The 24026-nt window shown below is 47.8% G+C and overlaps 1 protein-coding gene across 1 annotated transcript in view; it reads right to left on the bottom strand.

The window, feature by feature from the left end:
* SLC6A2 (solute carrier family 6 member 2) overlaps nt 1-24026 on the bottom strand; it is a 444356-nt gene that overhangs the window by 71217 nt on the left and 349113 nt on the right. The window contains exon 10 of the mRNA XM_068261624.1: nt 2151-2250. Within this exon, the coding sequence (XP_068117725.1) occupies nt 2151-2250 (100 nt within the window). The remainder of the gene's footprint in view (nt 1-2150; nt 2251-24026) is intronic.

Here is a 24026-nt window from a genome sequence, read left to right as displayed (position 1 = left end):
AGGGATTTTATCTGATTGCCAGCTGGAGTCGGGAAGGAATTTTTACCTTGTAAGGGTTTTTTCGCCTTCCTCTGGATCAACAGGGATATGTGAGGGAGCAGGCTGGAGTTGTACTTTGTACTGGTTGAACTCGATGGACGTATGTCTTTTTTCAACCAAAGTAACTATGTAACTATTACACCACATATGAGATGAAGCAAACATGGCCTCATTTGAAATGCAGCAGTCATCTTCCCACATATGATTGCTGCTTTTCATATGTGGGTTAATGAATGCTGCATGTCATTATCCCACATATAGGAAGCAGCAGCTATTACCCCACATATGTATAAAAGAACAGTGAACTCACTGTAGCGCACAAGAATGGGTGAACAAATATGTTAAGTTTGATATCGCAAGGAAATGGACTCTCCCACAGCTCATCTTTCTCGCTTACTTAACTTTTCTGTGAGACCCAGTGACTCATCATGTGGTCGCTTTTTCACAAAACAAACAACTGCAGTGGAAAGCACGGGGGGGGGGGGGGGCATACACTATGTCACCAAAATGCATGCGGGAAGCACTGGCGTAACAATAGGGGATGCGACCCCTGCCGTTGCCGGGGGCCCAGGGCCCCCCTAGGGCCCGCTCAGGGACTTTTGGGGGGCAGGAGGGGTCGCAGCATAAGAGAAGAATGTGGCAGATCGGTGGGGAGGGGGGAAATCCCCCCCACTCCCTCCCCTCAGGCTCTCCTCTCAGTGCTCCCCCTCCTGTAATCATTGGTGGCAGCAGCAGCAGCGGCGGCGGCAGGCTGAATACATTACCTCTTTCTTGCCGGAGATCTTCCGTTCTCTAAGAGCTTCATGCAACTTTGTGTAAACAGGAAGTTGCTCTTAGAGTTTGGAAGACCTCCAGCGAGAAGGAGGTAATGTATTCAGCCTGCTGCCACCAATGATTACAGGAGGGGGAGCGCTGAGAGGAGAGCCCGAGGGGGGGGGAGAATTTCCCCCCTCCCCACCGATCTGCCACACTCTCCTCTTATGCTGTGACCTTTCCTGCCCCCCAGAAGTCCCCGAAAGGGGGGGGGGCGGATTTTTTTTTTTGCAGGGGGACCCAGGGATTTCTAGGTACGCCCCTGGTGGGAAGTGTGGAATGGGCATCTGCTAGGCAATCATTTGATTCAAAGATGTAAAGCAAGCCCCAGCAACCACTGAGAACAGAGCTCACCGCAGGTAGATATAAAGGGAGGGGTTTTCCACTCTTGCATTGTGAGAGAGTAGCTAGGGACGTAGACAGCGAGAGAACTGTATGCTTCATGGAAATATAGCTGGTAGATAGGTATATTTTATTTTGAACTGTGTTTACAGGGTTTATTGTGTTCAGAACTGTGATTTATAATGCTGAAGTGGTTAGGCAGAAATATGTATACATACACAATTAGGTAGTTAAACTGTATTGCCAGCTACTGAGAAACTTGTCAGCTGCACAATTTATTTAGTGCAGATTTACATAGGTTAGAACTGTGTGTGTTTAGTTACAAGTTTAAGGTGACCTAGCCACACACAGAGTCAGTGAGCTGTGAGAACTTCTCCCTCTTTGGTTGCACCTATAGGTGGTCTTGCCACTGGCCATGGTTAGACAGCATATTGGAGGAGGTTCTTGGCTACATGATCCTTGATGTTCTTATGTTTTAATGTACACATTGTAAGTGCAATGTTAGCAGAAATGACCAAAAATTAGGGTGATCTATTCTGTGAGAGCACTCCTTTATTGCCCTGGAACGTTTGTGGTTCATTCTAAAAGTATTTGGAACAAATATATATTTTGTCCAGTGCGCAGCTTACATCTGTTTGTTCCAGTATGCATATGATTTCAGCTTTTCTGTAATGCTTTTCTGCAGGAGCTCCTTCTAAAGGGCTTTTGCTAGCCTTTCGGGCAACCAGTCTTGTTTAAAAGGAAATAAATATGGCCCTGGCAACCTCCATATACCTCTCACTTCATGTTCCCTTTAAGTACTGGAAAAAGGTTACTTGTTTTGTGTTTGCAAAATATCCAATTACGTATTACATTTAGCACTGCTCGTCTGAGTTACCGTATATATGCTGATATTATATAAAAGAGGTAGCAAGCATGAGCAGTCTCAAGAAAAAAATCTTGAGCATTATACATACCGTAAAACCATGATACTCCGACTGCCTCTATTAAGACAGCGAACAATATTGAGGTTCCTGCAGCAAATGTATCCAGAAGAGTAAATACATAGATTCCACCCTGTCATTAGATGTAAAGAAAATATTATTACTGTAACTGGCTTGTCAGATTATTGAAATTAGACTGTGAAAAAATGGTCAGTTTAGAAAAATGTATACATGTATATAAAAGATTTGCACTCAGTATTTTTAAAGATTACTTCATTTATGAAAGACAGCAGGTATTATAAGGAAGCGAAAATGTGGGCGCCCCTTAGGCGTTAATGCGAATATCGGCTATTAGGTGCCCAAAGCAGTATTTTGGGGCGTGGGATAATTATTGTTTTCAAAATGACGTTATAGTTTTTTTTTTTTATTTCTTATCGTTTTCAAAATCAGAATTTTATAGTTTTTTTTACCTTTTTAATGTTTTGTACTTATAAATTATTCATTTTTGAAAATTATCCTTTTGAACGTTATCAGGTTAAGAAGAGGGGTTTTAGAGATAGACATCAGGAAGGAGGGTTTTAGGGTTAGGTCAGGTGTCAAAAAAGGGGGGTTTAAGGGTTAGGTGTTAAGAAGGGTGGTTTTGGGGTTAGGTGTTAAGAAGGGTGGTTTTGGGGTTAGGCATCAAGAAGGGGGTTTTTAGGTTAAGGTGTCAAAAAGGTTGGTTTAGGGTTATGCAATAGGCATCAAGAGCGGGTAGGGGGTAGGTTTAGATGTCAAGAAGGGTGGTTTTTTATTGTTAGGCATCGCGAAGGGGGGGGGGGGGTTAGGATTAGACGTTGGAGGGGGAAGGTTTTGTGGGAAAATAGAGTTAGATTAAGTTATAGTAAAATTTTGTTAATATATACCAATATTTTATTATTACAATAATTTTCAATATTTACACTTTAAAAGCGAAGAATATCGGTAGATATTAATGATAATTTTATTAGTTAAAAAGGTTGCCCATTTTTCCTTGAGCCCCTATTTCATGCACACATTACAAGAGAGCTATGATCCATTTTCACTTTGTAAATATGGCATTGCACCTTTGCTGCTAAAAACAAAGACTATCATTTAGCATGGCCTGCAGCTGTTTCATTTGTTATTGGCATAGTCTTGCTCCATCCAGCAAAGAGAAAGGAGAAAGAAAAGGAGTCCATCTCTCATATTCTGAAAAAAATATTATTATTTTGGGTACATTTTGCACCAGCACTTTCATTGTGCTTTACAATAGATAATAAACAGTACAGACAGTTACAACGCAATGGGTTACAGATTAACAACAACTGAATAGGTCAGCAATTCATCATACATGAAAGTGGAAAATATGGAACGCTTTACACAATAGGAATAACACATATAGGGCATGCATAGTCCAAGGGGATAAGCAGGGGCAAAGCCAAAAATCATAGGGCCTCATAGCAAAATTTTGTTTGGGGTCCCCCCAAAAATTATAAGGCACCTTTGTGTTACCTCACCCCCTACACACATACACACACACACACACACACACACCAGAATCACACCCACAATAAAAGGGGTAGCCCCAGCATAGATAGCTCCATCAGCAGTTAGAGGAGTCAGATAGTCAGAGGAGTCCCCAGCGTTAGATAGCCTCTCCCAGTATAGTTATCCAGAAGTACCTCCAAGTATTAGATACTAGCCCCTTAATCAGAGGAGCCCCCAGTATTAGTCCTCAGTATAGATATCTCCACCAGTATACATAGTCAGAGGTACCCCCTGTTATTAAGCAGCTCCCAGTATAAATAGCCAGAGGGGCCTCAAATATTAGGTACCCTACAAGTATTAGGTGGCCCTTAGTATAGGGTGGCAGAAGTACACCAGTATAGATAGTGCTCCAGAAAAGGTATCCAGAGGGACGTTGAGTATTAGGGAGCATTCCCCAGTGTAAGCAGTCTGCAAGTATTGGTAGCCAAAAGTATCTCTCCAGTATAAATAGTCAACTTAGTTTAGGTAGCAAGAGGGGCCCCTCATTTAAGTAGCCAGATATAGCCCTCCAGTATAGGTAGCCCCACAGCATAGGTAGTCAGATGTAGCTCTTTGTATAGTTAGCCAGAAGGACCTTTCATTGTAGGTAGCCAGCAGTATCCCCTAATATACTGAGCCTCCCCCACAATAGGTAGCCAAATGTGATCTCTCCCCTCATACTCAGAAGCGCAAATGGAGTAGAGGAGAAAAGTAACTCACATACACCAGGCTCCACTGGTGATCTATGATCTCCAGGCATCCCTGGAGAGAATATTCCACTATATCAGATGGCTGGGTTAAACTTCCAATATTTATTCCAACATCATTAGACACACAGGTAAAAGCTCACGCGCATCAGAGCAAAGCATGGCTCCTTAATCATAGCTTACACATGAATGTACTAAACAGGTTATATAGTAGGTAAGGACCTCCCAAGGGCGTTACACCTGTCTTAAAGAGATATGTACATACATTTAAAATGGCAAAAGCCACTATAGAAAAATGATCATGTTAAAACATAAGTACAAAAAACACACATGCATGTACCAAGTTATAGCTAAATTTAAGACAGAATGAATAAATACAGTGGTGTGAAAAACTATTTGCCCCCTTCCTGATTTCTTATTCTTTTGCATGTTTGTCACACTTAAATGTTTCTGCTCATCAAAAACCGTTAACTATTAGTCAAAGATAACCTAATTGAACACAAAATGCAGTTTTAAATGATGGTTTTTATTATTTAGTGAGAAAAAAAAACCTCCAAATCTACATGGCCCTGTGTGAAAAAGTGATTGCCCCCCCCTTGTTAAAAAATAACTTAAAGGTGGTTTATCACACCTGAGTTCAATTTCTGTAGTCACCCCCAGGCCTGATTACTGCCACACCTGTTTCAAACAAGAAATCACTTAAATAGGAGCTATCTGACACAGAGAAGTAGACCAAAAGCACCTCAAAAGCTAGACATCATGCCAAGATCCAAAGAAATTCAGGAACAAATGAGAACAAAAGTACTGTAATTGAAATCTATCAGTCTGGTAAAGGTTATAAAGCCATTTCTAAAGCTTTGGGACTCCAGCGAACCACAGTGAGAGCCATTATCCACAAATGGCAAACACATGGAACAGTGATGAACCTTCCCAGGAGTGGCCGGCCGACCAAAATTACCCCAAGAGCACAGAGAAAACTCATCCGAGAGGCCACAAAAGACCCCAGGACAACATCTAAAGAACTGCAGGCCTCACTTGCCTCAATTAAGGTGTTCACGACTCCACCATAAGAAAGACACTGGGCAAAAACGGCCTGCATGGAAGATTTCCAAGGTGCAAACCACTTTTAAGCAAAAAGAACATTAAGGCTCGTCTCAATTTTGCTAAAAAAACATCTCAATGATTGCCAAGACTTTTGAGAAAATACCTTGTGGACCGACGAGACAAAAGTTGAACTTTTTGGAAGGTGCATGTCCCGTTACAGCTGGCGTAGAAGTAACACAGCATTTCAGCAGAAGAACGTCATACCAACAGTAAAATATAGTGGTGGTGGTAGTGTGTAGAGTTGGGCCGAACCTCCGATTTTCGGTTCGCGAACCGGGTTCGCGAACTTCTGCGGAACGTTCGGTTCGCGGAAAAGTTCGCGAACCGCAATAGACTTCAATGGGGAGGCGAACTTTGGAAAAAAAAATTCTGCTGGCCACAAAAGTGATGGAAAAGATGTTTCAAGGGGTCTAACACCTGGAGGGGGGCATGGCGGAGTGGGATACACGCCAAAAGTCCCCGGGAAAAATCTTGATTTGACGCAAAGCAGCGTTTTAAGGGCAGAAATCACATTGAATGCTAAATGACAGGCCTAAAGTGCTTTAAAACATCTTGCATGTGTATACATCAATCAGGTAGTGTAATTAAGGTACTGCTTCACACTGACACACCAAACTCACCGTGTAACGCACCGCAAACAGCTGTTTGTGTAGTGACGGCCGTGCTGGACTGGTGCGCACCATGGCGAGAGTGCAGGTTTTGGTGGCTTTACAGCCCATATGGTCGCCTGGCTGATGTAGCTGAATGACAGAACAGTGACTGTCCAGCTGATCAAATTTGGTCTGACCACAATGAAGCAACGACCTTATTATCTTTTGTGTGCCCCCCGAGACACTCATCTAGGCGCCGGTCATTGCTTCATTGTGATACGCAAGCCCCTTCACCACGGCAAGGTAATGATCACGAAGGGGAATGGGCGCATGTACATGCCTTTTCTTTTGTTGTTGCAGCTGCCCGCAGTGCAGCCAGAAAAATTAGGCAGTCATGTACACGCACCAGAAAAATTATTACAGCGGCCGCTGGTAGCAGCGGCCTAAAAAATTCAGCAATCCGTGTCCCGGACCCTGTTGGTGGTGGCGGAGAAGGTAGTCAAGCGGCCTGCAGGCAGACATGCTGTGTGGAGGGACTGGGAGCGACTTAGTCTTCTTGGGGCAGGCCAGGCAGCCAGTCACACGGCGTGCAGGCAGAGATGCTGTGTGTGCGGGGACTGACTTAGTCTTGGGGCGGGCAGCAGCCCTCCGGGATCCATGCCTCATTCATTTTGATAAAGGTGAGGTACTTAACACTATTGTGACTTAGGCGACGCACAGAACAGGTATACAGTGGCGGGTTCACTGAACAGAACAGGTATGCAGTGGCGGGTTCACAGAACAGGTATGCAGTGGCAGGTTCACTGAACACAACAGGTATGCAGTGGCGGGTTCACTGAACAGAACAGGTATACAGTGGCGGGTCCACTGAACACAACAGGTATGCAGTGGCGGGTCCACTGAACACAACAGGTATGCAGTGGCGGGTTCACTGAACAGAACAGGTATACAGTGGCGGGTTCACTGAACAGTACAGGTATACAGTGGCGGGTTCACTGAACACAACAGGTATGCAGTGGTGGGTTCACTGAACAGAACAGGTATACAGTGGCGGGTTCACTGAACACAACAGGTATGCAGTGGCGGGTTTACTGAACAGGTATACAGTGGCAGGTTCACTGAACAGAACAGGTATACAGTGGCGGGTTCACTGAACAGAACAGGTATGCAGTGGCAGGTTCACTGAACACAACAAGTATGCAGTGGCGGGTTCACTGAACAGGTATACAGTGGCGGGTTCACAGAACAGGTATGCAGTGGTGGGTTCACAGAACAGGTATGCAGTGGCAGGTTCACTGAACAGGTATGCAGTGGTGGGTTCACTGAACAGGTATACAGTGGCGGGTTCACTGAACAGAACAGGTATGCAGTGGCGGGTTCACAGAACAGGTATGCAGTGGCAGGTTCACTGAACACAACAGGTATGCAGTGGCGGGTTCACTGAACAGGTATACAGTGGCGGGTCCACTGAACAGAACAGGTATGCAGTGGCAGGTTCACTGAACACAACAGGTATGCAGTGGCGGGTTCACTGAACAGGTATACAGTGGCGGGTCCACTGAACAGAACAGGTATGCAGTGGCGGGTTCACTGAACACAACAGGTATGCAGTGGTGGGTTCACTGAACAGGTATGCAGTGGTGGGTTCACAGAACAGGTATGCAGTGGTGGGTTCACAGAACAGGTATGCAGTGGCAGGTTCACTGAACAGGTATGCAGTGGTGGGTTCACTGAACAGGTATGCAGTGGTGGGTTCACTGAACAGGTATGCAGTGGTGGGTTCACAGTACAGGTATGCAGTGGTGGGTTCACAGAACAGGTATGCAGTGGCGGGTTCACAGAACAGGTATGCAGTGGCAGGTTCACTGGACACAACAGGTATGCAGTGGCGGGTTCACTGAACAGGTGTACAGTGGCGGGTCCACTGAACAGAACAGGTATGCAGTGGCGGGTTCACTGAACACAACAGGTATGCAGTGGTGGGTTCACTGAACAGGTATGCAGTGGTGGGTTCACAGAACAGGTATGCAGTGGCGGGTTCACAGAACAGGTATGCAGTGGCAGGTTCACTGAACACAACAGGTATGCAGTGGCAGGTTCACTGAACAGGTATACAGTGGCGGGTCCACTGAACAGAACAGGTATGCAGTGGTGGGTTCACTGAACAGGTATGCAGTGGTGCGCTCACAGAACAGGTATGCAGTGGTGGGTTCACAGAACAGGTATGCAGTGGCAGCCTGGCAGGTTCACTGAACAGGTATGCAGTGGTGGGTTCACAGAACAGGTATGCAGTGGTGGGTTCAATGAACAGGTATGCAGTGGTGGGTTCACAGTACAGGTATGCAGTGGTGGGTTCACAGAACAGGTATGCAGCCAGGAACAAGCTAAGCCTAACTAATCTTTCCCTATGAGAGACAGTCTGCAGCAGCTCGCCCTACTCTCACTAATGCAGGCACACGAGTGACCGTAATGGCCGCCGCTGCCTGCCTTATATAAGGGGGGTGGGGCTCCAGGGGCTAGTGTAGCCTAATTGGCTACACTGGGCCTGCTGACTGTGATGTAGAGGGTCAAAGTTGACCCTCCATGGTGCATTTTGGGGCGAACCGAACTTCCGCAAACGTTCGCCTGCGGGACGCGAACGCGAACCACGGAAGTTCACATGGAACCGTTCGCAGGCGAACCGTTCGGCCCAACTCTAGTAGTGTGATGGTCTGGGGTTGTTTTGCTGCTTCAGGACCTGGAAGGCATGCTGTGATAGATGGAACCATGATTTCTACTGTCTGCCAAAAAATCCTGAAGGAGAATGTCCGGCCATCTGTTCGTCAACTTAAGCTGAAGCGATCTTGGGTGCTGCAGCAGGACAATGACCTAAAACACACCAGCAAATCCACCTCTGAATGGCTGAAGAAAAACAAAATGAAGACTTTGGAGAGGCCTAGTCAAAGTCCTGACCTGAATCCTATTGAGATGTTGTGGCATGACCTTAAAAAAGGCGGTTCATGCTAGAAAACCCTCAAATAAAGCTGAATTACAACAATTCTGCAAAGATGAGTTGGCCAAAATTCCTCCAGAGCGCTGTAAAAGACTCGTTGCAAGTTATCGCAAATGCTTGATTGCAGTTATTGCTGCTAAGGGTGGCCCAACCAGTTATTAGGTTCAGGGGGCAATTTCTTTTTCACACAGGGCCATGTAGGTTTTGAGGTTTTTTTCTCACTAAATAATAAAAAACATCATTTAAAACTGCATTTTGTGTTCAATTATGTTATCTTTGACTAATAGTTAATGTTTTTTGATGAGCAGAAACATTTAAGTGTGACAAACATGCAAAAGAATAAGAAATCAGGAAGGGGGCAAATAGTTTTTCACACCACTGTATAAACACCCAAAAAGGTCACTAATATGTTACATATGAATATACATACCTCCTCATAAGAAGCAAAAGTTCCAAAACATTCCTTAAATGTAAAACAGAATGTGCAATATCTAGGCCCTTTTATCATATGCCATGTTTAAATCTAACCTGGAGTTGAGTCCTAGTGGAACACGAGTCCCTAACTTCCAGATCCAAAACACTTCATGTCTGAGTCTCTATGCAGACTGCCCTCTCTAGGCAAGGGCACAACCCTTTCTACTCCCTGGAACCTGAAACTAGACATGGCTCCTAGGAGAGTGTGTAAGAAATTTTAGATACACTAGAAATGTTGATAATGTAGGTACTGATTTTAATGCACCTACCCAGTAGTGTTGGGCGAACATCTAGATGTTCGGGTTCGGGCCGAACAGGCCGAACATGGCCGCGATGTTCGGGTGTTCGACCCGAACTCCGAACATAATGGAAGTCAATGGGGACCCGAACTTTTGTGCTTTGTAAAGCCTCCTTACATGCTACATACCCTAAATTTACAGGGTATGTGCACCTTGGGATTGGGTACAAGAGGAAAAAAAATTAGCAAAAAGAGGTTATAGTTTTTGAGAAAATCGATTTTAAAGTTTCAAAGGGAAAACTGTCTTTTAAATGCGGGAAATGTCTGTTTTCTTTGCACAGGTAACATGCTTTTTGTCGGCATGCAGTCATAAATGTAATACATATAAGAGGTTCCAGGAAAAGGGACCGGTAACGCTAACCCAGCAGCAGCACACGTGATGGAACAGGAGGAGGGTGGCGCAGGAGGAGAAGGCCACGCTTTGTGAGACACAACAAGCCAGGCCTTGCATGAGGACAAGAAGCGTGCGGATAGCATGCTTTGTACCGCCATGCAGTCATAAATGTAATAAAGATAAGTGGTTCAATAAACAGGGACCACGCGGCAACGCTAACCCAGCAGCAGCAGACGTGATGGAACAGGAGGAGGCGCAGGAGGAGAAGGCCACGCTTTGTGAGACACAACAACCCAGGCCTTGCATGAGGACAAGAAGCGTGCGGATAGCATGCTTTGTACCGCCATGCAGTCATAAATGTAATAAAGATAAGAGGTTCCATAAACAGGGACCGGCAACGCTAACCCAGCAGCAGCAGCAGCACACGTGATGGAACAGGAGCAGGCGCAGGAGGAGAAGGCCATGCTTTTTGAGACACAACAACCCAGGCCTTGCATGAGGACAAAAAGCGTGCGGATATAGCAGCAATGCTTTTTGCCGCCATGCAGTCATAAATGTAATACAGATGGTAGGTTCAATAAACAGGGACCGGAAACGCTACACCATCCCAGATGTTCATTGGTCATGTTACTTGGTTGGGGTCCTGGAGTGTTGCGTAGTCATTTCCAATCCAGGATTGATTCATTTTAATTTGAGTCAGACGGTCTGCATTTTCTGTGGAGAGGCGGATACGCCGATCTGTGACGATGCCTCCGGCAGCACTGAAACAGCGTTCCGACATAACACTGGCTGCCGGGCAAGCCAGCACCTCTATTGCGTACATTGCCAGTTCGTGCCAGGTGTCTAGCTTCGATACCCAATAGTTGAAGGGTGCAGATGGATTGTTCGACACAGCTACGTCATCTGACATGTAGTCCTTGACCATCTTCTCCAGGCGATCGGTGTTGGAGGTGGATCTGCACGCTTCCTGTTCAGTGGGCTGCTGCTGCATGGGTGTCAGAAAATTTTCCCACTCCAAGGACACTGCCGATACCATTCCCTTTTAGGCACTAGCTGCGGCTTGCGTTGTTTGCTGCCCTCCTGGTCGTCCTGGGTTTGCGGAAGTCAGTCTGTCGGCGTACAACTGGCTAGAGGAGGGGGAGGATGTCAATCTCCTCTCTAAAGTCTCCACAAGGGCCTGCTGGTATTCTTCCATTTTGACCTGTCTGACTCTTTCTTCAAGCAGTTTTGGAACATTGTGTTTGCACCGTGGATCCAGAAGGGTATAAACCCAGTAATTGGTGTTGTCCAGAATGCGCACAATGTGTGGGTCACGTTCAATGCAGTCTAGCATGAATTGAGCCATGTGTGCAAGAGTCCTACCAGAATCCTCATCATCCTCTTGTGAGCGTTGTGATAGTTGTTGTGATGCATCATAGTTGTCACCTTCCTCCTGGTCTGCTTCTGCTGACCATTCGCGCTGAATTGTGGAAGTCCAACGTGCACCGCTCTGGCCCTTGTCAGTGGTGGCATGAAATTCCTGCTCCAACTCCAGCTGTTCCTCCTCCTCTTCTTCGTCATAACTGCTGGGGCCAGCGTTCCCTGAGGCGGATGGCCTGATGTTGGTACCATCACGCTGATCGTTTTCTCCTTCAGATTCCCCCAGTTGCATCATGACAGCTGTTTCCTCGATTTTCAACATTGACCTCTTCAGTAAACACAGCAGTGGTATGGTAATGCTGACTGAAGAGTTGTCACTGCTCACAAGCAACGTGGATTGCTCAAAATTTTGGAGGACTTGGCAGAGGTCCAACATGTTGGCCCAATCGGATCCACAGAAGCTTGGCAGCTGTCCGGATGCGCCTCGGTACTGCGCCGTCAAGTACTGGACCACTGCACTCTTCTGCTCACAAAAGCGTGCTAGCATGTGCAGCGTAGAATTCCAGCGCGTAGGGACATCACGCAGCAAGCGATGGTGGGGGAGATTGAAGCGCTCCTGCATCTTGGCGAGTGCCCCCGAAGCAGTACTGGAATTTCTACAATGTTTGGCCACTCGACGCACCTTCAACAGAAGATCGGCCACGCCTGGGTATGTCCTCAGGAACCGCTGAACTACTAGGTTCATCACGTGCACCAGGCAAGGGATGTGTGTCAGCTTAGCCAACCTTAAAGCGCGAATGAGATTACTCCCATTATCACACACAACCATGCCCGGTTTCAAGTCCAGCGGTGCCAGCCACAAATCCGTCTGTTCCTTTATTCCCTTCCAAATTTCCTCCCCTGTGTGCTGCTTATCCCCAAGGCAGATCAGCTTCAGCAACGCTTGCTGACGCATGCCAACAGCTGTGCTGCACTGCTTCCACGATCCTACTGCTGCTGGGTTAGCGTTTCCTGATGAGGTACAGCTTTGAGATGCGTTGGAGGAGAAGGAGTCAGAGAGGTAGGTGCTGCTGTTGTTATCCAGTGGGAGGGACGGCGGTGCAGCTGTTTGCGGTGTGGGCAACACCCGCGCCGTAGCAGGTGAGGAATCGCTGCCAGGCTCCACAAGGTTCACCCAGTGCGCGGTAAGGGAGATGTATCGACCCTGTCCGAACGCACTCGTCCAAGTGTCAGTGGTGAGGTGAACCTTGCAGGCAACGGCATTCTTCAAGCTTCGGGTTATTTTGCTGACCACGTGCTCATGCAACTCAGGCACTGCAGAGCGCGCAAAGTGGTAGCGGCTGGGAACCACGTAACGTGGGATGGCCACTGACATCATGCCCTTGAAGCTGTTTGTCTCCACCACTCGATATGGCAGCATTTCGCAGGCCAGAAGCTTGGCTATGCTGGCTGTTACTGCCACGGCCCGGGGGTCATTTGCTGGCAATTTCCTCTTGCGCTCAAACATCTCCGACACAGACAACTGAACCGTAGCGCTGCACACGGAAGGGCTGTTGGTTGTTGTGTTTGATGAACACTGGGAGACCTCAAGAGCACTACTCCGGAAAGTGACAGTGTCAGCGTCGTCTGATGTTTGTGAATGTTGTGAACCACGCAATGGCTGGGCTACTGCTGCTGCTGAGGCGGGTCTGGTGGTGAGTCTGGTGAACCCAAGGGAGGCAGTGTTGCTGGTACCCTGTCCTGCCGCGTTTGCCCACAGAGTGGGATGTTTGGATAGCATGTGGCGGCTCATGCTGGTGGTGGAGAGGTTGTTAATACTTTTCCCCCTGCTCAGGCGGGTCTTGCACACCTTGCAAATCGCCATGGTAACATCCTCAGTGCAGTCTTCAAAGAAAGCCCAGACTTTGGAGCACCTGCCTCCTTGCTGGCGATTTCTGTTTGCTCCTCTTTTGCCTCTCACTTGAACTTCCACGCTTGTGGTGCCTGAAATTGCGCGCCGCCTACCTTGTGGCACAAGGCGAACTCGTGCAGCAGTGGGTTCTTCAACAGACTCCTCTGTGCTGCTGCTACGACGGCGATGTTCTCGTTCACAAACAAAATCTGGGTCTCTGTCCACATTGTCCATACCCTCCTCTTCCATCTCCTCAAACTAGTCATATGTCATTGTGGGGGGCCGCCGCCGTGGAGTAGAGCTCCCCAGAACAACCTCTGCGCAGCTCACTCCAACGTCGTCTTCCAGATCTTGTCGGCCGACCTCCTGCAATTGCAACCCCTCCTGCCCAACTTGCTCTGGGATTTGGGTTTCCGAGTCCTCCTCGGACTCGCCTTGTATTTCAGTGCGCGGTGCATTTCCCACAGTTAATGGTTGTGAATCCGGGCACAACATTTCTGGCTGTTCCTCCATTGACCTTTGAAAGGTGGAAGTTTGTTGGGCTGGGAATAGCTCCTGCGAATACCCCATTGTGTCCTGAGGTAATTCATCGGACTGGTTATCTGGCAGTTGTGTGCGTGGTGTCGCTGCCGGTTGTGTCAGCTTTGTGCCCACTGGCTCCTTGTAACTGGCTGAGGACTCGGACCTCGTGCGTGATGTGCTGGTGCTGCTTAACCCACTGCTGGACGCTTGAGAGGTCATCCAAGTAATTATCTGGTCCTGTTCTTTTGGATCTGTGAGGGTTGTTGTCCTGGACAACATGGGCGGTATTGAGTGGGTTTTCTTGGGTGCTCCCCTGTGGCCTGTACGTGAACCGTCAGGGGAAACACCTCTTCCCTTGCCCCTTCCTCTTTCACCGGATTTCTTCCTCATTTCACTTATCCTTACAGTACACGCTGACTGGCAGCAGTACAGTGGCAGTACAGAAATGCTATACAGTACCACTATTCCCAGCAGCGACACAGAGCACAATGCTATACAGTGGCGGGTGAGCGGTGTACCACTATTCCCAGCAGCGACACAGAGCACAATGCTATACAGTGGCAGGTGAGCGGTGTACTACTGTTCCCAGGCCCAGCAGACACAGAGTGGAAGTAAACACAATGCTATATAGTCTGGCTGAGCGGTGTACACAGAGTGGCAGTACACACAATGCTATAAAGTCTGGCTGAGCGGTGTACACAGAGTGGCAGTACACACAATGCTATATAGTCTGGCTGAGCCGTGTACACAGACTGTCAGTAAACAATGCTATATATAGCGTGGCTGAGCGAGGTACACAGTGGCAGTACACACAATGCTATATAGTCTGGCTGAGCGGTGTACACACAGTGTCAGTAAACAATGGTATATAGTCTGGCTGAGCGGTGTACACAGAGTGTCAGTAAACAATGGTATATAGTCTGGCTGAGCGGTGTACACAGAGTGGCAGTAAACAATGGTATAAAGTCTGGCTGAGCGGTGTACACAGAGTGGCAGTACACACAATGCTATATAGTCTGGCTGAGCGGTGTACACAGAGTGGCAGTACACACAATGCTATATAGTCTGGCTGAGCGCTGTACACAGAGTGGCAGTACACACAATGCTATATAGTCTGGCTGAGCGGTGTACACAGAGTGGCAGTACACACAATGCTATATAGTCTGGCTGAGCGGTGTACACAGAGTGGCAGTACACACAATGATATATAGTCTGGCTGAGCCGTGTACACAGAGTGTCAGTAAACAATGCTATATATAGCGTGGCTGAGCGAGGTACACAGTGGCAGTACACACAATGCTATATAGTGAGGCTGAGCCGTGTACACAGAGTGTCAGTAAACAATGGTATATAGTCTGGCTGAGCGGTGTACACAGAATGTCAGTAAACAATGGTATATAGTCTGGCTGAGCGGTGTACACAGAGTGTCAGTAAACAATGGTATATAGTCTGGCTGAGCGGTGTACACAGAGTGGCAGTAAACACAATGCTATATATAGCGTGGCTGAGCGAGGTGCACAGTGGCAGTACACACAATGCTATATAGTCAGGCTAAGCCGTGTACACAGAGTGTCAGAAAACACAATGCTATATATAGCGTGGCTGAGCGAGGTGCACAGTGGCAGTACACACAATGCTATATAGTCAGGCTGAGCCGTGTACACAGAGTGTCAGTAAACAATGGTATATAGTCTGGCTGAGCGGTGAACACAGAGTGGCAGTAAACACAATGCTATATATAGCGTGGCTGAGCGAGGTGCACAGTGGCAGTACACACAATGCTATATAGTCAGGCTAAGCCGTGTACACAGAGTGTCAGAAAACACAATGCTATATATAGCGTGGCTGAGCGAGGTGCACAGTGGCAGTACACACAATGCTATGTAGTCTGGCTGAGCTGTGTACACAGAGTGGCAGTAAACACAATGCTATATATAGCGTGGCTGAGCGAGGTACACAGTGGCAGTACACACAATGCTATATAGTCAGGCTAAGCCGTGTCCACAGAGTGTCAGAAAACACAATGCTATATATAGCGTGGCTGAGCGAGGTGCACAGTGGCAGTACACACAATGCTATTTAGCCAGGCTAAGCCGTGTACACAGAGTGTCAGAAAACACAATGCTATATATAGCGTGGCTGAGTGAGGTACACAGTGGCAGTAAACAATGCTATATATATAGTGTGGCTGAGCGAGCGGTGTACTACTGTTCCCAGCAGCGACACACAATGACTGGGGGGGACCCTGGCTAGCGTGGCTGGAGAGCGAACTACCCTGCCTGCCTACCCAAAGCTAAACCCACAGACAAATGGCGGAGATATGACGTGGTTCGGGTATTTATTTACCCGAACCACGTGACCGTTCGGCCAATCAGAGCGCGTTCGGGGCCGAACCACGTGACCCGTTCGGCCAATCACAGCGCTAGCCGAACGTTCGGGGAACGTTCGGCCATGCGCTCTTAGTTCGGCCATGTGGCCGAACGGTTTGGCCGAGCACCGTCAGGTGTTCGGCCGAACTCGAACATCACCCGAACAGGGTGATGTTCTGCAGAACCCGAACAGTGGCGAACACTGTTCGCCCAACAGTACTACCCAGCCCATTGTAACGTTCTGAAATCCATTGGCGTAAAGGTCGAGTAGTGCAACCAATGTATTGAAGTTCACAAAGCACACATGTGATCAAATATATTACATTATATGATTGACAGTTAATATACTGTCTAAACGGATGGATGATGAAAAGATCTCATGTGTTTGGTTGTGAACACAACAATACCTACAGGTATTATAGCCGTATTTGTATGAACCTTTGTATGAAAACCATGTTGGAGTTTGCCTATTAGAGATGGGCCGAACTATTCTGCTGGCAAATACTTCGCAACAAACCAGCAAAGACCTTGTAGTTTTTGAGAAAATTGATTTTAAAATTTCATAAGAAAAAAGAATACGTTTAAATGCGGTAAATGAGAAATAATGCAGCAAACCTAACAGTAGTGTAAATTTACATGTATCAAAAGAAAGAGCAATTAATTTCATGATGCGTACGGACCCCCGGACTCCGTGGAAGTTGCAACACTTTGGCCAGAGATCGCTATACAGCCGCAATATGGCTGTATAAAGGTCCCTGGCAACTTTACCTACTTTTGGAATTTTTTTATAGTTCAGAGTGTGGGAAATAATAAAAAAAATGATGTAGGGTCCCCCCTCTCAAGCCTCTTTAAAGCCTTGTCCCCCATGCAGGCTGGGATAGCCAGAATAATGAGCCCTGGCCGAGTGGGGCTTCACACCCTGAGCTATGCCAGCTCTCATGGTCCATGGTATGGGGGGCTCAGGGGGAGAGGGGCGGCCAAGCCTTCCCCTCTCCCCCCCCCCCCCCCCCCGAGCCCTTGTCTAATCCATGGACAAGGAGCTCTTCCCCACCTCCGGTGCCCCAGGGGGAGTTGGAGATCGACGACACCTAGGGGGGGGGGTTCATTTTAAGAAGTACCGCTTACCCATTTCCACAAATGGTTAAATGAAATTAAAACACAACCACGAGAAAAGTCGTTTATTTTTTTTAATTAACCAAAAATACTTACCTGTACCTTTAAGAAAAATTTCCCACACCAATATTCTTGGAAAAGGTCCCACGCCAAAATCCTCTAATCTTGCCAGCTTTGTTACATTGATTGAAGATCATCGCACAACCCGCCACACACCACCGCTACCGCCGTGCACTGCTCTCAGCTATAAGTATAACTGAGAGCAAAAGCATCTTTACATTTTCCTCCTTTCAGTAGGATCCCCATTGGTCTGTTAAGGAACCAATGGGAAGCCTTGGAGGGAAATTTAAAGATGCTTTTGCTCTCAACTATACTAAGTATAGCTGAGAGTGCTTCCTATGTGGACTCTTTACCGCCAGCTTCTCGCTGTCCTCTCCACCAGCCCCCACCTATCACCCGCACCCATGCTGGCACCCTCGCCCATGCTGGCACCATGGGTACACTAGGTGCCTCTGCGCTAGTCCCAGACTGAGATTTGCTTTTGCCATATACTCCTACCCCATTGCCTTATGAAGCAGAGTCATACCTGTGAAATGCTTCGATAAGAACTTTGGAGTGTATCAATACATTGTTTATGTTTTAAATGTTAATATGTTTTTGTGTCTACTTGGAGGAGGTAAGTACACCACTGCCTCCCCATGTTTTAAAAGTTTTATCTATTTTTACTCTTTTGGCTCCTGTGTTCACCTTGTACTAGAACTCTGAAAGAGGCTGGGTGATAAGCTAGTACCCAGAGTAGGGGCACGTCATGAAGAAAAGCTGCAACCCTCCGACAGAACAGTCCGGGAGCTTAGGGTCTGAGTGAAGGACAGGCAAGTATTTTTAATATTAATAATCTGGTTGTATTCCAAACTGTAAGAGGTGACAAAAGTCGCCCCTTTACGTTGTTTTGACCCACGACCAGAACCAGCATGAAATAAATCCGTTCTCTCTCGAGGACCTGCAGCTTAGCTCCCTCTATAAGATCTTTATGATAACCAATAACCACAATCTTCAAGTCTAGCCTGGACTAAATTCAATTCCTACTTTAACATGTCAGGATCCGAGCAATTCCTAGCTGCTCTAGAGTGCTCTGCTGTTAGTAGCCATGAGCAGGGGCGTAGCAATAGGGGGTGCAGAGGTAGCGACCGCATCGGGGCCCCGAAGGGCCCTCCCTCAACTACAGTATTAGCTCTTTGATGTCTTTAATACAATACAATACAGAACTTTGATGGTGAGGAAGCACTTTCTCGAATCAGAGGAGGCAAAAGATGAGATTTGTGGTGGAAGGACAGCCCCGGAGCCCTTGTCTTTTTCTGCCCCAGAGAATGGGGAGGTTCTACGTTTCCAGGAGGCCTCGACCATTCTCGTGTTGGAACAATTGGCCAACACAAGTGATAGCCCAAGCCAGGACACTGATGATGGACACCTTCCAAGATTTTGGTGAAATGTGAGGCTAAAAAATTTTCTAGAGCAGCCTCTGATCTCACAAAACAGGAACAAGAGGCACTTCAGTCACTCCAAGATAACAAGTTGATAGTAATAGGTAATGCAGACGAAGGAGTGGCTGTGGTGGTTCTTGATGCAGAAGCTTACAGGAGCGAGGCTCTACGACAGTTGGGGGATGAGAGTTTACACTGGCGTTGTAACCCAGGTGCATGAAATGCGATGCACACCAGGGTGTTCCCATGTTAACATTAGAGGGGGGTGACACCAGGGGCTCGATTCACAAAGCGGTGCTAACCCAGTAAAAGATTTTAGGCGTGATAACCATTGCACCACGCTGGTGAAAAGCCAGTTTAGGCGTGATAAGTTTAGATAAGTTTAGATTGCGCGCAAAGTCCCGCTCGCAAAGCAGCGCCATTAAACTCTATGCGAAGTGCACCAGACTTTGTTAGCGCAAAACTTTTGATCAGCTGTGCACTGTGGTGCTAACCCAGTTGGTGCTTAAACTTATCATGCCTAAACTTATCACGCCTAAACTTATCATGCCTAAACTTATCATGCCTAAACTGATTCCAGGGCTACAGCCAGTTGGTTAATGAATATGTTAAAGAGCATTGGGCTCAAACTGCAGCCCTGCCTGACTCCTCGACCCTGCTTGAAGAACTCGCTTCTCTTTCCGTCCACTTTCACACTGCATTGGTTCCCAGTATATGAACTCTTGATAACATCATAGGTTCTACCTCCTATTCCGCTCTCTAGGAGTTTTAGGAAAAGGCCTGGGTGCCACACCGAGTCGAAACGCCTTCTTAAAATCCACAAAGCAAGCGTGTACTTTGCCGCGTGAGCTTTGGACATGGGTCTTGATAAGGCTGTGCAGTGTGTAGATGTGGTCAGTTGTGCGGTGCTTTGGCTTGAACCCAGCTTGGCTTTTGCTGAGTACGTCCTGCTGTGTGAGGAAGGAGAGGATCCTTTTATTGATGATGCTTCTAAAGAGAACCAGAGAAAAGCACCCTCATGTATTTTATTACATTTATCAGTGGGAACATGACAGTAAACACCTACCCTGCTTTTAGTTTCATTCGTACCTGCTTAATTAGTCTATTATCAGCTGTGATAAGAATCCCCGACTGGCTCAGTCTAGGTTTGACCTGGAATCATTATAGCTGAGTCACTCTTCTGTGAAGTCTTTTCAAGCCCAAGCCTGCCACCTCCTGGCTCAGATTTCCTGCTTTGCATACTGAGAGCTGTGATGACATGGGAGGGGCTGCTGCTGCTGAGAGAGAATCTCTGAAACAGACAAGGCTGCAATATGATCTGTGTGCTCTCAGCATAGATAATGATGATGACTGCAGTTTCATTCCTATGAGAGACACTTCCTACAGGCAGCTGCACATTATACCAAAATGAAAGCACACAAATGAAAGGCTGCAGCAGCCTAGTCTCATATAGCCTAAATAGCAACCTAGTCTCATATAGCTTAGACAGCACATCCAGAACAACTCATAACCCAGAAGCAGAAGGAATTTGAGCCGGCGGCCATATTTGATTTTTCCTGGAGCAATAATGGATAAAAAACACTAAAAAAGGCACACCAGAGCAGCGAGATTATTAGGTATAGCATTAATTCTTTACAAGCTATCGACTGATATGTTTATTTTGTGTGAAACGTTCATCTCTGGTTCCCTTTAAACAGTTTCCCCAGTGTACTGCTGACACAGATTCCTTTGTAGTTTGCTGGATCGTATCTGTCCCCATTCTTGTAGATGGGTGTTATGAGGCCTTCACTCCAGGCCTGAGGAAAGGAGCCCGCACTCAGGATAAGGTTGAATAGTCTTGCGAGTGCCTCTTGTATGTCCGGGGGGCTGTATTTGATCATCTCTGGCAGGATGCCATCGGTACCGCTAGCCTTCTTACATTTTATCAACTTTGTTCTTTCTCTTATTGCCTGCTTATTTCCTTCTTATTTTCTCTCACTCTCTCACTCTTCCCCACATTGGAGCATTGGATTTGGTAAAGTGTTAAGAGCCAATGTGTTGACTCACCACACAGCCCTGCACCCAGCATGTGTCTCGTATGACTATCTATATGATCACTCACCACACAGCCCTGCACCCGGCATGTGTCTCATATGACTGTCTATAAGTAAGCTTTAGGTTAGCAGGAATGGTTGCATGGCCACCTAGCTTTTCATCCTTCCCACCCTTGCCCTGGAATCTTCTACACTACAAAGTGCTGTCTGTTGCTGTGTGTGTGGTTGTTGGTATAGTGGTGAGCATAGCTGCCTTCCATACAGTGGACCTGGGTTCAATTCCCGGCCAAGGTATGTGAGCTTGCTTTTGACATACTACAAATCTCTGCAAGAAAAATCCCTGCAAAACGAGAGAGGGAGAGAGTGGTAGTATGTTTTTAGCTTCTAAAACGGGATAAGGAACCTTAAAAAGACCATTTCCAGTTTTCAATTCGGGTATCCGAATCCGGCCAGATACTACAGATACTAGGGTCGGATACCCGAATTCTGTTCGGGTATAAAAATGTCAAATTCGGATCCAGATATCTAGGTACCCGGATCCGGGCAGGTATTAAAAAGTACTACCTGAGCATCCCTGTATCCGGGTAACCCGGATATCCGAACTGTTTTCAGCTATCCGCCCGTATTCGGATTCCCGGATACCTGGGCCCAAATCCGGATAGCTATCCGCAAATTTCTGGTCGCTTACCCGGTTATCCACGGATATCCGTATCCGGGTACTCGTTACCATGGAGATGATGTCTATGACGTTATTGAGCCAATCAGAGGGCTCCCAGCCTAAGCCCAAGCAACCAATTACAGAGGGGAAAGCCAACCCCTCCTGTATATAAGGAGGGGGGCCATGATGAGAATCTCATCCTTACTTGACTGCCACTGAGAGACATTTTCCAGTGTGTTTGGCTGAAGCAAGTGCATTATCTGAGTGATAAACCCAGCCTTTTTACACACAAACACCTGTACTATAATACTGTTGTATTGTTGTTTAGCTAGTAGTGTGTTGTATTGTGATTGTAGTTAGTGTGTATCAGTCTCTGCTGTCTGTGAGCTGTGACAGTCTCTGCTGCAGCCTGCAGCAGCTCTGCTAGTTAGGTGTCTGTGTCTGTGTGTGCTGTTTGTGCACATAGGCCAGGCCTGTGCTATTGCCTTAGCTACACAGTATAGTTTAGGGTATAGGGAGGATTAATGTATATTGTGTAGTTATTCAGTACTGCAGTGCTAGTTTTTAGAGTAGTTCTGTCTATGTGACAACTGCATTTATGCTGTGCTGCTTACTCTGAGTGTCAGTGTGACAGACCGTCCGTTAGTGTGCACACTGTGTTCTACTGTGCTCTCTGTCACTCCGTGCTATTTAATTCAAGTCAAGTCCAACACCAATTTCCCAAATTTGAATAAAGTGCAAGTACCCCACATCCATCTGGTGACATCATCAAAACTTGCACTATGTCTGCTGGCACTGGCAGCCGGGGGAAGGCCATCAAGGCCAAGAAGAGAGGGAACGTTGCTGGCACAGTCACCGCCAGCCGTTCTGCCACACTGCCCATTCAGCCGGTAGCCACTGGCCATGGACGCACTGGGTGCCCAGCTGATAGGGGGAGTTACGCTGCAGAGGCGCAGCAGCATGTAGCTGCCATTTTTCAGCAGGGTTGGCGCCACAAATTAGAGGAGAAACACGCCAAGCCTGTGATGCAGCTGATGGTGGATGAGCAGGCCACCACCACCAGCTCTACAAGAGAGAGCTCCACCCCCTTGGAGAAGGACATTCTGGGCGCATTAGGGTTTCCGGAGGAGTCAAAGATGGTGACGGTGATAGTTGGTGGGGATTCCTTGCCTGAGATGTCAGCAGAAGAAGAGTGTGGGGGGTCATCGCCATCCCAGCTATTGTTTGATGATGATAATGATGATATTAATGCTGACCGTGACTACCAACCACAAGAGGGGGATGTTAGCTCTGAGTCTGAGGAGGAGGATGCATCCGTGCGTCTGTCACGGAGGATTAGCATCGCTGACATTAGCAGGAGCAGCAGTGGGCATGGAATGTGGGACCCACAGCCTGCTGCTTCATCTTCTCCTGCCGCAACCACCAGCCGCACCACTCAACCCCAGGCCCCAACCACCACAGGCCCAACCACCAAAGGGAGAGAGAAAGCAGCAGCAGTAGCCCATTCAGGGCATAGGGGCTAATTTCTATCCCCAATCTGGCAGTTTTTTGACCTGCCCTCAGTGGACAGCCAGTTTGTAACTTGCAATGTGTGCAAGGTCCAACTATGGCAACTCCAGCTTCATAACTCATCTTTCCGAAAAACATCTTCACGAGCATGAGGAGTTCAAGAGGCTGAAGGAAGCTGGTGCTGGCAGTGCTCCGGCCAAAAGCACCACCAGAACCCCCTTTGCCACTCTTGCCGACACTGAGGCCTGTTCAGGCAGCCAGTCCTCAGCGGACTCCTCTGCTCCCTCCTCCTCATCCCGTGCAAGCCAGAAGCGACACCAGACCATGGTGAGCGAGTCCTTTGTCATCAAGGCTCAGCCTCCCAGCAGCCGTCGCATCCGGCAGCTCAACGGCCTGCTTGCACGGGCCATGTCCTCCCAGCTCCTCCCATACTCCTTTGTGCAGGAGGGGAGCGACATGCGTGCGCTCCTGCAGAGCACAGCGCCGGATTGGCCAATACCCAGCTGCCACTATTTCTCACGCACGGCCATGCCAGCACTGCACCGCTTCACAATGGCCAACGTGGCCTAGACCATGCAGTAGGGGAGCGGGTCCATGTGATGATAGACTCCTGGAGAAGAAGGGTCGGGACAGGCTGCTATCTGTCCTTTACGGCCCACTGGATCAGTTTGGTGGAAGGGGGTGAGGAGTGGACAGCACCATCGTCAAGCCAGTGGGTGGTGCCACCCCGCAGCAGGGTCAGGGAAAGTTCAGCAGGTTTCTGTGGTCCGGTTCCACCCTCCGCCAAATGCCTCCACCTCAGCAGCAATGTGAAGGCCCGCCACTGCCAAGCGCTGCTGGAGATGGTCAGCCTGGGCAAGGATAAACTGACAGCAGACCACGTCCTGGACAAACTCCGAGAGCAGGAGAGGAGTTGGATGACCCCCAAAGGCCTCAGAGTCGGGGAGG

Source organism: Hyperolius riggenbachi, chromosome 11 (genome assembly GCF_040937935.1).
Source record: "Hyperolius riggenbachi isolate aHypRig1 chromosome 11, aHypRig1.pri, whole genome shotgun sequence".
Lineage (NCBI taxonomy): Eukaryota > Metazoa > Chordata > Amphibia > Anura > Hyperoliidae > Hyperolius > Hyperolius riggenbachi.
The sequence above is the reverse complement of the archived record's forward strand: the minus strand, read 5'-3'. Positions and strand labels throughout refer to the sequence as shown.